Source organism: Electrona antarctica (assembly GCF_951216825.1).
Source record: "Electrona antarctica genome assembly, chromosome: 1".
Lineage (NCBI taxonomy): Eukaryota > Metazoa > Chordata > Actinopteri > Myctophiformes > Myctophidae > Electrona > Electrona antarctica.
In genome coordinates this window covers 46,545,526-46,559,048 of record NC_136806.1, presented here as the reverse complement: position 1 = coordinate 46,559,048, position 13,523 = coordinate 46,545,526, and the positions used below count along the sequence as shown (strand labels likewise).

At 41.0% G+C, this 13,523-nt stretch overlaps 2 protein-coding genes across 4 annotated transcripts in view; one reads left to right on the top strand and one right to left on the bottom strand.

Annotated features, from left to right (window-relative positions):
• The window catches only part of LOC306926235 (uncharacterized protein), a 154,108-nt gene that overhangs the window by 44,058 nt on the left and 96,527 nt on the right, over window positions 1–13,523 (bottom strand). The gene's annotated exons all lie outside the window — the stretch shown is intronic.
• Window positions 293–13,523, top strand: part of glra1 (glycine receptor, alpha 1) — a gene marked incomplete at its 5' end in the record, with an annotated part of 116,859 nt that continues 103,628 nt past the window's right edge. For all 3 annotated transcript variants that reach the window (XM_079505541.1, XM_079505540.1, XM_079505539.1), the window contains one exon: window positions 293–363. In XM_079505541.1, coding sequence (XP_079361667.1) covers window positions 293–363 — 71 coding nt within the window. The remainder of the gene's footprint in view (window positions 364–13,523) is intronic.

Below are 13,523 nucleotides of genomic sequence, written 5' to 3'. Positions count from 1 at the left end.
AGTGTCGGTGCAACGGGAGAGGGGAAGATGATTTCATGGCCCGTGCGGTTATGAATATCTCGTGGGTTGGCACGAGAGACACTGGGATCTGAAACACGCTACAGAGGATCTTTTTTTTTTCTTTTTCTTTTTTACTTTCTTTCTTTTTTCTTTTTCTTTTTTACATTCCCCCCCCCCCCTTCTTTCCCCCCCTATTTCTTCTTTCTTCTTTAGCTCACCTTGGAGGTCCGGAACCGTTCGAGGATTTGGAAATTTCACTCCTGGAGCTCGTCGAGCCCCTAGGTAGCCCGAAATGAGACTGGCCAAAATGTGCCGAATAAACGCGCTGTGGATCTATTTGTGGGAAACTATAGTCTTTTTCAGGTAAGCATGAATTGGCATGAACGCAGGACTTCATGCAGGAAAATAATGATGAGATATTTGCATATTTATTGCTTCTATTGCATCTTTCTGCTTGTCTGGGAGTGGGAGGGATTGCACACCGAAAACGAGATACAAGCCGACTCTCTCTCTCTCTCTCTCTCTCTCTCTCTCTCTCTCTCTGGGCGAACACTCATTCGGGAGGTGTGATTTTGTAAGGTTAAATCACGTTCTTGTCAACGTTGACCTTTCTTTATAATTTTACTCTACTACTCTAGTGTGCTTATTGGGAGTTCCATTAAGTCGCCAGCGGCAAAGTTCAGGCATGCCATGGACTTGGTGGGAGCTAATATAGCGAACACTAGTGGACGGTGTGTGTCTGTGACAATGTGCTCTGCAAATTTTAAACAGGCATGCTGCCATGAACAAGTAAAGGGTAGCCTGTTACACAGATGTATTGTACTGTATTGTCACTCTCCAAGTTCCCTCGCCTTAATCAGGCAACCTTACAAACATATAGTATACATGCATTTGAGCTTTCTGTGTCTGCAAGTGCCTGTGTGTTGTCTACAATAATCCATGTGGAGGAGAGGGGATGCCCCTTCTTCCTTTTATGATTACTTGTCAGTAATGTATCATACAAAATACACCTGTGACCTCTCTCTGTCTCTCTCTCTGTCTCTCTGTGTCTCTCTCTCTCTCTCTCTCTCTCTCTCTCTCTAAAATAGCTCATCTCTATGATGTGCACATGCACCATTATTTTGTGGGGGTTTTGGCCGTTCAGGGATATAGTTAGTTGTCTTCTCTCTATTCAAAATCCTAGCCTGAAACTGGAATTGACTTTTGTACTCGACTATGAGATCAGTTTGTCCTTGAAATAGTTCCAACTTCCTTCAACAATGCATTTATATTTTAACAGCGTTGTTGCCAATAGGGATAGCCAGTCAAATATTTAATAAGGTTATGGTTGAACACACATTGTCAGTTCCCATCCCCATTGGAAGTGTTGTAATTTCATTTGTGGTACTATGGCAAATGCATGGCAAGTTTTGAAATTATTTAGCTGATGCTCTTATGTGTGCAGTGGTTCAGTGTTTTGCCTGAGAGCACATTTTGCTGTTGTACTGTCAGACAGTGTGAGGATAAAATGTAAGACCTCTAGGCTTCAAGACACAATTTATTTTGTTTGTTTTTGCATTATTTTGCAGTACCAAAAATATGAGTCAGGACATTTACAGAACATTTCCCAATCACCATCCCCTACCTACCCCCACTCTCACTCAGTTCAAGTCCTGAAACCCATCCAGGGTAAACAAAACAACAACAAAATAACTAACAAAATAACAGGGTTGTCATTGACAGATAATGGGGGTCAAAGAGAGGAAGACAATATTTCTAACCAAGCCACCATGCAGCACCTAAAAAGTTAGTCATAATAATAATTCAACAAAGATTTCTTTATTTAAAGGCTCTCTCGTACAGAGCTGCTAGCAACCATACAGGGCCTATGAAATATATTTTCAAATTGTGGCACCTTTAGGGCTGCAGTGTTTGACCTTGGAACATTCATAACCTTTCACCCCAAACTGGCACCAGAAAAACAACCGCAGTTCTTCTATTAGCCTATATGGTGGCCAATTTAAGCTAGCTAGTTGTAGCTCCAACAGTATTGCAGTAATAAGCAGGATATATTAGCATGCTGCCACTGAGCTAATATCACCTAAATATTCAGGTGTTTCCAATTATTCTGTGACAACCATCAAGGGAACTCTGCAACTATGGCCAACACACACACACATGCCTAATTTATGGTGGATGATATTAGTGGCCTATAATAATAGGAGGATTTGGGGTTAAAACCTGAACAGTCTCAGTTGGATGTTTCTCAAATGAGACAGAGAGAGAAAGAGAGAGAGAGAGAGAGTTTTGTGTTTATGTCAGATAGCAGTAAAACAAAGAATTCATAATTTAAAAACACATTATATCATATTATATTGTAAATATCCTTGAACTACCACATGATTCTACTGAGTAATGTAGTTTGTAAATAGGATGACATCCTAACAGACAACAATTTAAAGGTAACAAGCCAGGTATATGTCAGCAGTCATTACATGCTTTAGGCATTTTTCGTTTGTTTTGTTTTTGGGGTCTTCAGTCTTTCCCCCTTGAAGACAATACTATCTTCCTGAATTTACAGATTTAAAAAATCACACTCGTGTGAAGTGAGCCACCCACTGTGGCTGCCACATGACGTCACAGGGGGCATGCCTAAAACGGAGGGCATGAATAACACAAACTGCCACATCACGTCACACATGAAAGCCAAACGGTGGAGGGGCTAGCCCCTCAAACATAATATTGGCACTGTCAAAATGTTACGGATCTGTTTTCTGCAGCATTGGTAAAGCAGGTCACAAGTGATTCATAGTATTTGAGTGGTTTAGGCCTTCCCAAAAGTTAATAATATCATATTTTCGTATTTTCCTTTAGGAAATGCTAAATCTCTAGTCGTTCAATCCAGAATGAAGGTTCCTTTAATGCTGAGAGAGTAAAAATGAGAGTTAACTAGATAAAGTGGCCCTCGGGGCACAGGTCTCCACCAGGCCAGGTCAGGTTGTGGCCTCCTGGTGGCGCTATAATAGGCCAATGTGAAAAGGGTGCCATTTTTTCTTACACCATTGATGGCAATTGGATGATTTGAGGCATTTTGTTCCAAAAATGTGTTTTGCAAAAATCCACCTGTTCAGTTATAACTGCGCTATAACAGGCCAATGTGAAATGGGTGGGATATATTCCTCAGCCTAGTAGGAAAGTCTGTGAAAGATTTCACGCTGCGTTCATGATTTGAGGCTTTTTGTTTCAAAAGGGCCAATCCTGCAAACTTTGAAAGCCAATGTTAGCCAATTAGGATGGAATATAAAATATCGGACAGATTCGTCTTGAGCACTTGACTATAGAGATAGTGTGTAACGATGTGCGGGATTTTTGGACAGAATCTGGAGAAGTAATGTTTTTCCAAAGTCAGCCTCCTGGTGGCGCTATAACAGGCCATTCTGGAAAATTTGGGGCAGAGGTTCATCGTTGGCATCCAGGGAGTGTGTGTGCAAAATTTGGCAGGACTGTCGGACGGACGGACGGACGGACGGAGTGCAAAACATACTCTCTCCCCATGCCTTCGGCCTGGTGGAGACAATAACATTCAGGATTTTACTGAATACACAAGCAAATTCAGACACAATTAGCCTCTGCCTAAAGCTTTAGGCAATTGACGCATTGCATTTCATTCCATCACACGTGGATGTTGTTTCCTTCTGCTGAGTTTGGACCTCATAGGTAATATTTCATGACGTGTCGTTGAACTATCAAAGGCATTTCCCTCGATGTGCTATGCCTGCATTTTTCATTGAATACAACTGTTGTTTTGTAGTCGGACGGGGAATAGGTGGGAAGGGACAGGGGGTGCGGGTGGCGAGTAGTTTTGCATTCAGGGCACACTGTTTAGTTAATGAACGTGAATCAGGATATTGCAGTCTCAGCTCCCCAGGCCTGTAGTCTGCAGTTCCATCTTAATTGATACCCCCTCCTCCATCCGACCTGGAACCCCTGTGCCTCATTCTAGATTCAGACTTATTACTAAACACTGATTACCCTGTCAATGTCCAGGGCCAAGCCTGATGAATGCACATTTAATGTCCCACATATCTCTGTCTGTCTTTCTGTCCTCGCTCTCTACACTCCTATTATCCATCAAGGAAGTTGTTCCACTATGAATTTAGATCTTAGAATAGAGCACAAAACACACACACACACACACACACACACACACACACACACACACACACACACACACACACACACACACACACACACACACACACACACACACACACACACACACACACACACACACACACACACACACACACACACACACACACGAGTGATTTAATCTGTCTGACAAAATGATCAGATTTAGCATATACTGAATGAAGTTGAGCCTGATTTGTAGCTATCATCACACATTGAAGCAAGTCATCACTGGTAAAGAATGGATTACCTTTCCACTTGTTTTTAACAACAATACGTTTTTTCTAATCAAAAACAAGACTTCCTCGCCAATAAAACCAAATGTATTTCTGCAAATACACTAAACCAAGGTAAACTATAATATAAGATGAGTATTATTTTGTGGTGTTCGTATTGAACAAAGTGGAACACAATGCAGAGAAAATGTGGAATGTACAGGGAAAGATATAATTATGCAACTTGTGCTTAAAGTGCATTGTAGTCCTTGCTGGCAAGAATGATTAATCTGTTAGTCAACATTCCCTTAAGAGGGGGACCACTCAGGGCCCAAAGGTATCAAGGGAATACCAATCAAGCAATCAATTGAAATGATTGACAACCACCGGGACAGTGACTGACATATCAGCCTTATTGGTTTTGAACAGTTGGAAGGTTGTTGTTGTCAGGCTAGTGATGTTTTGAGCTTACTGCATTAAGCTTAGCGGAAGTGTTTGTCTGTGACATGTCATGGCTGACATGTGCGCGCATGTGTTTGTGTTAGTACAGAAATGTGAGAAATATGTGTAGGCTACAGTATGTGCAAGTGTATTTGTAAAATGTACATACATTCTGGTTGTGTGTGTGTGTGTGTGTGTGTGTGTGTGTGTGTGTGTGTGTGTGTGTGTGTGTGTGTGTGTGTGTGTGTGTGTGTGTGTGTGTGTGTGTGTGTGTGTGTGTGTGTGTGTGTGTGTGTGTGTGCGACTGTGCGTGCGTGCCTGCGTGCGTGCATGCTTGCGTCTGTGTGTGTGACTGTGTGCGTGTGCGTGTGCGTGCACGTGTGTGTGTGTGTGTGTGTGTGTGTGTGTGTGTGTGTGTAATGAACATGTGTTCCTTTCCCATGGACAGGAGTTCTGCGCCATAACTGGAGCATATGTATGCCACAAATGTGGTCACACTATGTCTCAGAGGGAGCACATATTCACTGATTTAAATGAAATCATAGACTAAATTTAGTAACTGGCAATTGTGCTGTGGAAAAACAGGAAACAGGAGAGTGTTTTTGTAAGCAAATGGTATAATCAAAGAATCAAAGAAAATGTACTACTTAAGTGTAATTTTATACTTAGGTAGTTGCACGAATGGTGTCATGCAAAAATAGTAAAAATCGATCTGCTATTTCACTATTTATTTGTTTTGTTTTGTTTTCAGTGCCAAAAATAGGGATTAATCGATCATTTTATGAAATCATCAATTGGCCCAATAAATCAATTAAATACATGTGTTTGATTAACCCCTACAGCACATGTTTATTATTTCACGTGTTCCATTCACCTACATGGAATGTTACTGTTGTATGCAATTAGCCCTCTTGCATGTACAACTATTCATCTAACAGAGATGAAATACACTGCACGACCTTTGCTTCCATAGATTTTTGCATTCAATACAATACCCAATCCTCTCAAGCGGAAAATATATGCCGTCATTGTGAGCATGCAATCAAAACAATTCACCTAGACACCGCCTGTATGGATCCTTACATGCAAACACAATGAACAATTCATTCAAGGGGAAAGTGTATGCAGAATCCATGTGGATAATGTAATCTATAATAATCTATTGTACCTGTGTGAATATTCAGCTTCGTCTGTTGCCTGCTGCTGGTAACCTTGAGCTGGCCTTGACAAAGAAGCAACACATTGGGTCTTTCTACACCGCCGTACTGCGTGTGCGGACACGGACACGGACACACACACACACACACACACACACACACACACACACACACACACACACACACACACACACACACACACACACACACACACACACACACACACACACACACACACACACACACACAGATGTTTGGATTAAGATTAGATGTTTCGGGAAATAGAAATTGATATTGGAATTCAATGATTCAGAGGAAGTCATCCATTCCATTGTTAATTATTTTTTCCTATGAATCTAAAGATAAGAAAGAGGCTTTGTAGGTCATTGGTTGTTGAAGGTTGATATTAAATGAATTGGCCAGGCTGAAGTAGGACAGAATGACTTAGCAAGAAGAACAGTCTAGTCCTTCATTCAATAAATAGACTCACAGTATACAGGGCGTCAAAAGGTGGAATTGATCGAGTGACTCACTTACATTGAGCAGCATTTTTGGATGAATCGTCTTCTCATGGGTTACTGTATCTCATGACTCATGTAGGCTAACTTTGAGCAATAAATGATTTTGGTACGGTATAATATTTGATGTAATGCTGAACAGCTATTTCTGATGGTCTTGTCTTAGTAGTTTAATAAATCTCTACCTGCAAAGTCTGATTAAATAATGTAAGAATAAGTTATATCGTATTGACCCTCAAACCCTGTCTCAACAACTTAAAACCCTATATGATTGGCGTCCCCCAGGGCTCGATACTTGGTCCACTCCCTTTTTCATTCTACACCAAATCTCTGCAGAAATAAATAGCGAATCTATCGGCTATTTTTGCTGGATGTTTGCCCCAGAAAGCGGGAGGCTAGGGTTCATATGCAGTAAATGTTAAATCATGAATATAGCAAGCTATTATTCACTTGAGGCTTGGTGAAATGAAATCTTATATATTTATTTATGTACTTACCCTCAGGGTGTTTCTACAGGTATGCCTCAGGATATTTATCACCCCACTGTCCTGTCATGACAAATGGAAAAATATTCTCTGATGAATTTTTAGGCACCTTAATGAAAAACAATTGACTGGCTCCAGCAGAGTTCTCCACCGTCTCAGCTATAATTAATATCTGGGCAGGTTCATTTCCAAAACTTGATCTATGATAATACATTATTGATCAGCAGAGAGGGACAGATTGCACCATAAATATCAGAGCTTATTATCATTGACCTCTCCGTCTGTAACTCAGTTACAAGCCAAAGTGAATCCCTGGTGATGTTGTAAATTGCAGTGCTCAGTAAAGTAAGAAGAAGTAGAATAAGATGATACAATTCACAAGTTTGAATTACCATTAGAAATTAAATATGGGGAAATTATGCACTTCACACTTCACTTCACTTTGTACTCAAACTTATCACTGGCACATACTGTTCCATGTTTCAGCTATTTAAGCCTTCACCAGTATGTGATATAGAATATACAGGTGAGAAGATGTTTTGTGCAGTTTTCTTAATGTGTTTATTAAACTATTATTGCCTAGGAGGGAAACAAGTTCAAGAATCTAGCTATGTATTGGGAGATAAGGAATCAGCTATGCCAATTACTGTAGCAATTAAAGAACAAAACAAAGCTATAATATTTTATTTAAAGTAGGCTACATAAAGTGCATCGTAATTGTCCCTGCACTTGTGTTAAGAAAATATCTAGGAGCATCACCAGGCCTATAAGCAGAGGCCTTTCTGTATATATATACCAATGAGAGCCAATAGTCCACTTCCTTCTCGAGTGTTGCTCCTAAATGCCAGGATGAGATCAATTAGTTATTCAGGCCTGCAGAGGTTTTAGGAGCATAATGAGCTACACTTAGGGCTAATGATTGGAGCCTCACATTAGCCTGTACCTCCCTCGCTATGTCTCTCGCTCTCTCTCTCTCTCTGGGTTGTTTTGCATATTACACACTGGCACTGGCCAACTCAGCTTCTCTCTCTCTCTCTCTCTCTCTCTCTCTCTCTCTCTCTGTGTGTGTCTGTGTGTGTGCTGCCTCAGCATTGTCCATAGGTCTCGACGGTCACCATGGCCAGCATTGATCAGAAGTAATTAAAGCAAATCTAAACTTTGATCATGGAAAGCCCCAGAACAAGTCTCCCTGGCAGGAGATTATTAGCACAGTAAACTGGAAGGTTGCGTTTGCTTCATCATGAAGAGGGCCTTGCTAATGGTCAACTACTTCAGTGCTTGTGTGTGCGAGAGCTCTGTGTCTCAGTGTTGGCTATAATAGAATGATTGGTTTAGAAAAGGTGTGAGGCCATGCCCATTGATGGTCGAGTCATTAAGACCTCAGCTTCCAGACCCACTGCTGGTTTAGGATTTCTACCACTATGTCATATGGGTACAAACTGGATAGCTCAGAGTCCTTTGCATTCTTAGAAAACTCAAGTATTAAGAATGCAATCATGTCTGTGGCATAGCTAAGTGTTAAACACTGTCAATGGGTGGCTATACTGGCTATAGATATGCCCAGCTGGCCCAAGAGGGATTGGAATGACAACACTGAAATGAGGAAAATAGGGCTATTGAACATCTCAGCAGTGATAGGGAAACAACACTGCAAGATGAATTAACAGTTAAATTAACATTTGAGACAAATTTCACAGGGTATACCTTCTGTTAAACTACAGAATAGTATAGTGTTTAAATTATGTTAACAGGAGGCAAAGTAAAGGAAGATGAGAGCTTGTATCCTCCCACACCCAAAATGTCAAGCTGTCACAACACAAGTCGGGCATTCTTCTATAAAATAGACACACTTGCTAATCTCAAAGCTGTGACTAATCTGGTTGAGGCATCACTGGATTGTGACAGGGTACTTTGTTCGACGCTAATTTGAAACACATGTCACATGGGTCTTATGGCTCAGTCTATTATCTCTATATCTCACTGCGCTCTATGTCCAAACAATGGAAATTTATATTGCAAAGAGCTTAATCCGATCACATTCACACAGTCACCATTGCTGTAAAGGAGATTAAGCTCGGATTCGTCACGTTATGGTGAGAATTATTGAAACCTTGGACAAGCTCTGATACGCCTAATTTTCTTTCACAAAGACAGATTGGGATGAAGTCTGATAAATCTCAGAAGCCCTGATGTCTTTGTATTGATTCGTATTGACGTAGGGTGTGCAAGCGTGGCAGTTTTGGGAGATGCCATCTGCTCTCCATTATTGGAACATTGACGTTTAAGAGACACGGTTTGTAGTGGTTTGTTGGATGACGCAGGTCCTTGGAGTGAGACCCAGTTAGGCTTTGGTATAGGCTATCGACTCCCTCAGGTCACTGTCATCAATTGAGTTCAGTCTGTCACTCTCATTTGGCATCTCTGTGACCTTTTGATGTTGTCAAAACAATCAAATAATGTTGATATATTCGCCAAACACTTGCACTCTTGCAAATAACATGTGCATTATATTCTTATGACTTTACCTGAAATTACTGTATAACTGTTTAGCCAATGTGGACCAATTATCCCCTTACTATTGTTACATGTAAGGCGAATTACATTTTTGGTAAATACAGAGAATTACATTACTTGGTTTTGTGTCTCTGAATAACCGCATACTCTAAACGCCTAGAATGTAAATACTATCAATTTTATTGACTGGAATCAATAGAAGGACCCACAGTTGATTTGCAGTTTGTACCTTGTGTGACACTGTGGCTTTGACCCATGTCTTAAGGTTGGCAATCAGGAGATTACAAAAATGTGTGGGTACATGGTTTTTGCTTTTATTGCTTCATTAGCTAAAAATCATAGCCTAGTAAGCCTACTGACACTATTCTGGAAACACCGGTTGGACTCTCCCGTGTCAAGTGACCTTTTTTGAGGAATTGTGTGTATGCATGCGTGTGTGCGCACACACACACGCATGTGTGTTATGTTATTTTTATTTTTTTGGCATGGACATCACAATCACATTGCATTCAGATGCATTGCTTGCTTACGGTGTAGTATTAGCATGAGTGCTTGTTTTCAACACCTGAGACTTTTCTAACATATGATAATCGATAACACTATAGTCTAAAACCCAATCAAGTACAAGTAAAGCACAGTGCGTGTGAGGCGAGTGAAGTGTGGAGAGAGAGAGACAGGCTGGCAGACAGATGAGAGTCGGACAACAGACCAAAAGTCTAGCCGACACCGTATAAGAGGATCTGTCTGTATAAATGTACTGTGTGTGTGTGTGTGTGTGTGTGTGTGTGTGTGTGTGTGTGTGTGTGTGTGTGTGTGTGTGTGTCTCCTGTTCACTCTGCCTGTAGGCCACAGAAGCACGTATGTTTTAACCACTTAAACCCTTCAACTTCATTGACCCAGAATAGTGACCCTAATCTTTTAGAAACATTTACCGTAACTTTCGTAATCGTGAATTTGGTCAGAATTGGTCAGAATTTTATTGAAAGGATAGCCCCTTGAGATGCAGCATCTCATTTTAGAGGGGGTCCCGTACACAGGGAAAAACATTACATACAGTACAGTGCAGTTACACAAATAGACAGTGCACAATAGACAATACAGACATGTACAGATACAGTTAGCTTGCTCATCCTCTCCCACCCACTCCCCCATCCCCCCAACTCTTTCTGGACAAGCATATTGAGAGTACAGTACAGTGACTTGAAACAGGGGTCAGAAGTAAACAGCAGTACGGGCAGTGTTAGTAGCATGAACAGGTTGTTTTGAGGTGTGTATACAGGGAAGTCCTGAAGTGGCCAGGAGAGAAATTTGGCAATTTCGCGACAGTGGCAACAAAAAACTCCCCCTTAACTGGAAGAAATGTCAGCAGCCCCAGCTTTTTTGTGCCATACTGACACTGTACTCTCTACTGTGTGTTGTCCCAGTTTGAATTTCTTCCATGGCTGTAATTTCAAAGTCACCTACCCTCACTTAGAACCCAGGGGACTTCTTCAGTTTAGCGTTAGACCCGAAGAGTATTGACTCATGAGACTTATTGTCCGTTAACCAAATGCTGTCATTTTTCTACTTCTGATTTATAATGGTGACAGACTGACATGGAGAGCTGCGTCATCAACGAAACAGAACAGGTTTACAATCACAGGCCGACTTCAATGTCGTTAACATAATAGTAAGAAGACCAGAGGACCTAAAATCTCCATTGAGGGACCCCACGTGTTAGTGGCTGAAGTCAAGAGGACATGGTGCCATACACTCTATCACTTGTTCTCTGCCCCCAGATAAGACTTCATCACCTCAGATCAACTCAAGCCAAGTGATGAATTGGAAGCTTAATGCCTCAGTAGGCTACACATAGCAGTGTGATGTATGTATAGATGTGTACGTACGTACGTCACACATCTATGTACGTACAGTACATGTGTACTTACATCACACTGGGGGCTCTAACGTATGCCATGCCTTACCCGCAAGCATTAAACATTATCCGTGAATTACGCATTTAGGAGTTACGCATTTAGGAGCCTCCACTATGCTACTTCCACTTCCACTACGTTATCTTGCGGCCACACAACCCACTATACATTTCGCAGACTCCTATATTTACGGGTGGAGGTGTGTCTGTAGGCCTGTTGATGCGCTTTCCGTATATTTGCCATCTTACTCACACAGGTTTAGGACAATGGAAAGTGCCTCTTCAAACCATCCGTAAATGGTGCATTTATATATCCGTAATGCGAATCCGTTTGATAAAAAAATGCACTCCTGATTTGGAGGTGCCTCGACGCCCCTGAACATTCACAGCTCAGAGGTCTCGTTCTGTCTTAATTCTCCACAAAACTCTGTGATTGAAATTTTCCTATAATCAGCAGAGTGTCAATTCCTTGTGCCCATTGTGTTTAATTGTCTAGTCAAAGAAGTTACTGTATATATTTGATTTGTGCCAATTGGGAACGAGCGAATTGGATTCGCTCGTTCTGTTTCATCACCCCATATTACGCAGCAAATATTTAATAGATTACAATACGTACGTGCATATATGCACTCACACACACATATACATACACATACATATATTATTCTGTACATACATACATACATACATACATACATACATACATACATACATACATACATACATACATACATACATACATACATACATACATACATACATACATACATACATACATACATTAGGTATGCGGTCTAGTCTAACTTGGACTCAGGGGGGTGGACGCCTCTGCCTTGCATAGTCCCCAGTGAATAGGCAGGTTGCCCTTCACTGGTAACCTTACTTTGGATTTTAAATATATTAAGGTATTGTAGGCTGGGATTTTACAAAAAAGCCCCCCTTTTAAATACATACAGACATACAGACATACATACATACTTATAAGGTATGCCATCTGGTGGCTAATGAACCAAACACACATTCTCAGAAGTTGAAGCAGTTTTAGAGGACCCACTTTTAGGCCAGTGCAACAGAGCATGCTTTTGCCTTTTTTTAAAACCTTACCCATTTTAACCAAATACATACATACATACATACATACATACATACATACATACATACATACATACATACATACATACACAAACTCACTCAGTTCTAGACAGATTGGCCTTTGATAAGATAATTTGAATGTCAGAGAGGTCTAGTGAGAGGAGGATGTGTGTGTTCACTGCAACAGTAGGTCTGCTGGATCTGTAAGCAGCTGTTGGAGCAGCAGCAGCAGGCACTATATGTGTGTGTGTGTGTGTGTGTGTGTGAGAGAGAGAGTACGGTTTGAACAGTCACTTAGACTAGATGGTCAGCTGGTAGCATGGGGTCAACACGCACACGCGCGCGCACACGCACACGCGCGCACACACACACACACACACACACACACACACACACACACACACACACACACACACACACACACACACACACACACACACACACACACACACACACACACACACACACACACACACACACACATTGTTGGCACATGTTTATCACTGATGAGGGCAAATAGTTGGTTGGTCAGCTGATGTGTGCATCTGACGGTGTGTGAAAGTGCATTTGTAAACTGCACATGTTTATTTTTAACACAGCATAATAGGCGATGCGTGTACGTTACGTTTTTTTGCATGCGTCCTTATGTGTGAATTAGCATTTATGTGCAATGGCACATAAATGCATGACTGAACATTCAGCTACAACATTTCAGCTTGTAGATCTGCTATTTCCGCTATTTTTTAAGTTGAAAAAAAATAATATATCGACATTTTTAACATGGAAATTAATATGACGATTATTCAAAAAATTATTGCGATTATCTCAAATAATTGTGATTAGGCTATTATGTAATAATTGTGACAGGCCTAGATCCATAGTTTACTGATAAAGTGACAGTATTGCTAATGTGTCTATAACCACCTGCATTTACATTCTTCAGATTGAGTGAGTGTTATCTTTTCCACAGGCAGGCAGTAGTTCTCACATGTAGAAGGTGAAGAGCAATTGTCTGTGTC